This window comes from Mesitornis unicolor, unplaced genomic scaffold (genome assembly GCF_000695765.1).
Source record: "Mesitornis unicolor isolate BGI_N332 unplaced genomic scaffold, ASM69576v1 scaffold4384, whole genome shotgun sequence".
NCBI classification, from domain to species: Eukaryota; Metazoa; Chordata; class Aves; order Mesitornithiformes; family Mesitornithidae; genus Mesitornis; species Mesitornis unicolor.
Window position 1 is genome coordinate 47,195 of NW_010177876.1, and position 207 is coordinate 47,401.

The 207-nt window shown below is 64.7% G+C and overlaps 1 protein-coding gene across 1 annotated transcript in view; it reads right to left on the reverse strand.

Moving 5' to 3' along the window:
• DPP4 (dipeptidyl-peptidase 4) overlaps positions 1-170 on the reverse strand; it is a 42,686-nt gene extending 42,516 nt beyond the window's left edge. The window contains exon 1 of the mRNA XM_010182248.1: positions 165-170. Coding sequence (XP_010180550.1) covers positions 165-170 — 6 coding nt within the window. The remainder of the gene's footprint in view (positions 1-164) is intronic.
• Positions 171-207: the final 37 nt, after the last annotated feature.

Here is a 207-nt window from a genome sequence, read left to right on the forward strand (position 1 = left end):
CGTCGGTGATCAGAGCCAGGGGCACGGCGACGACTATGACCACGACGGCGACCCCCAGGATTCCCAGCAGCCATTTCAGGTAGGTCTGCAAGGAAAAGTCCCGTCAGGCGGTGACCCCGGAGGACCCACAGACACTATCTCCCTCTCTCGCCCCCCCAACCAACCTTCATGGCGTGGCGGGGCTGCTGAAGCGGAACGCAGCAGCGC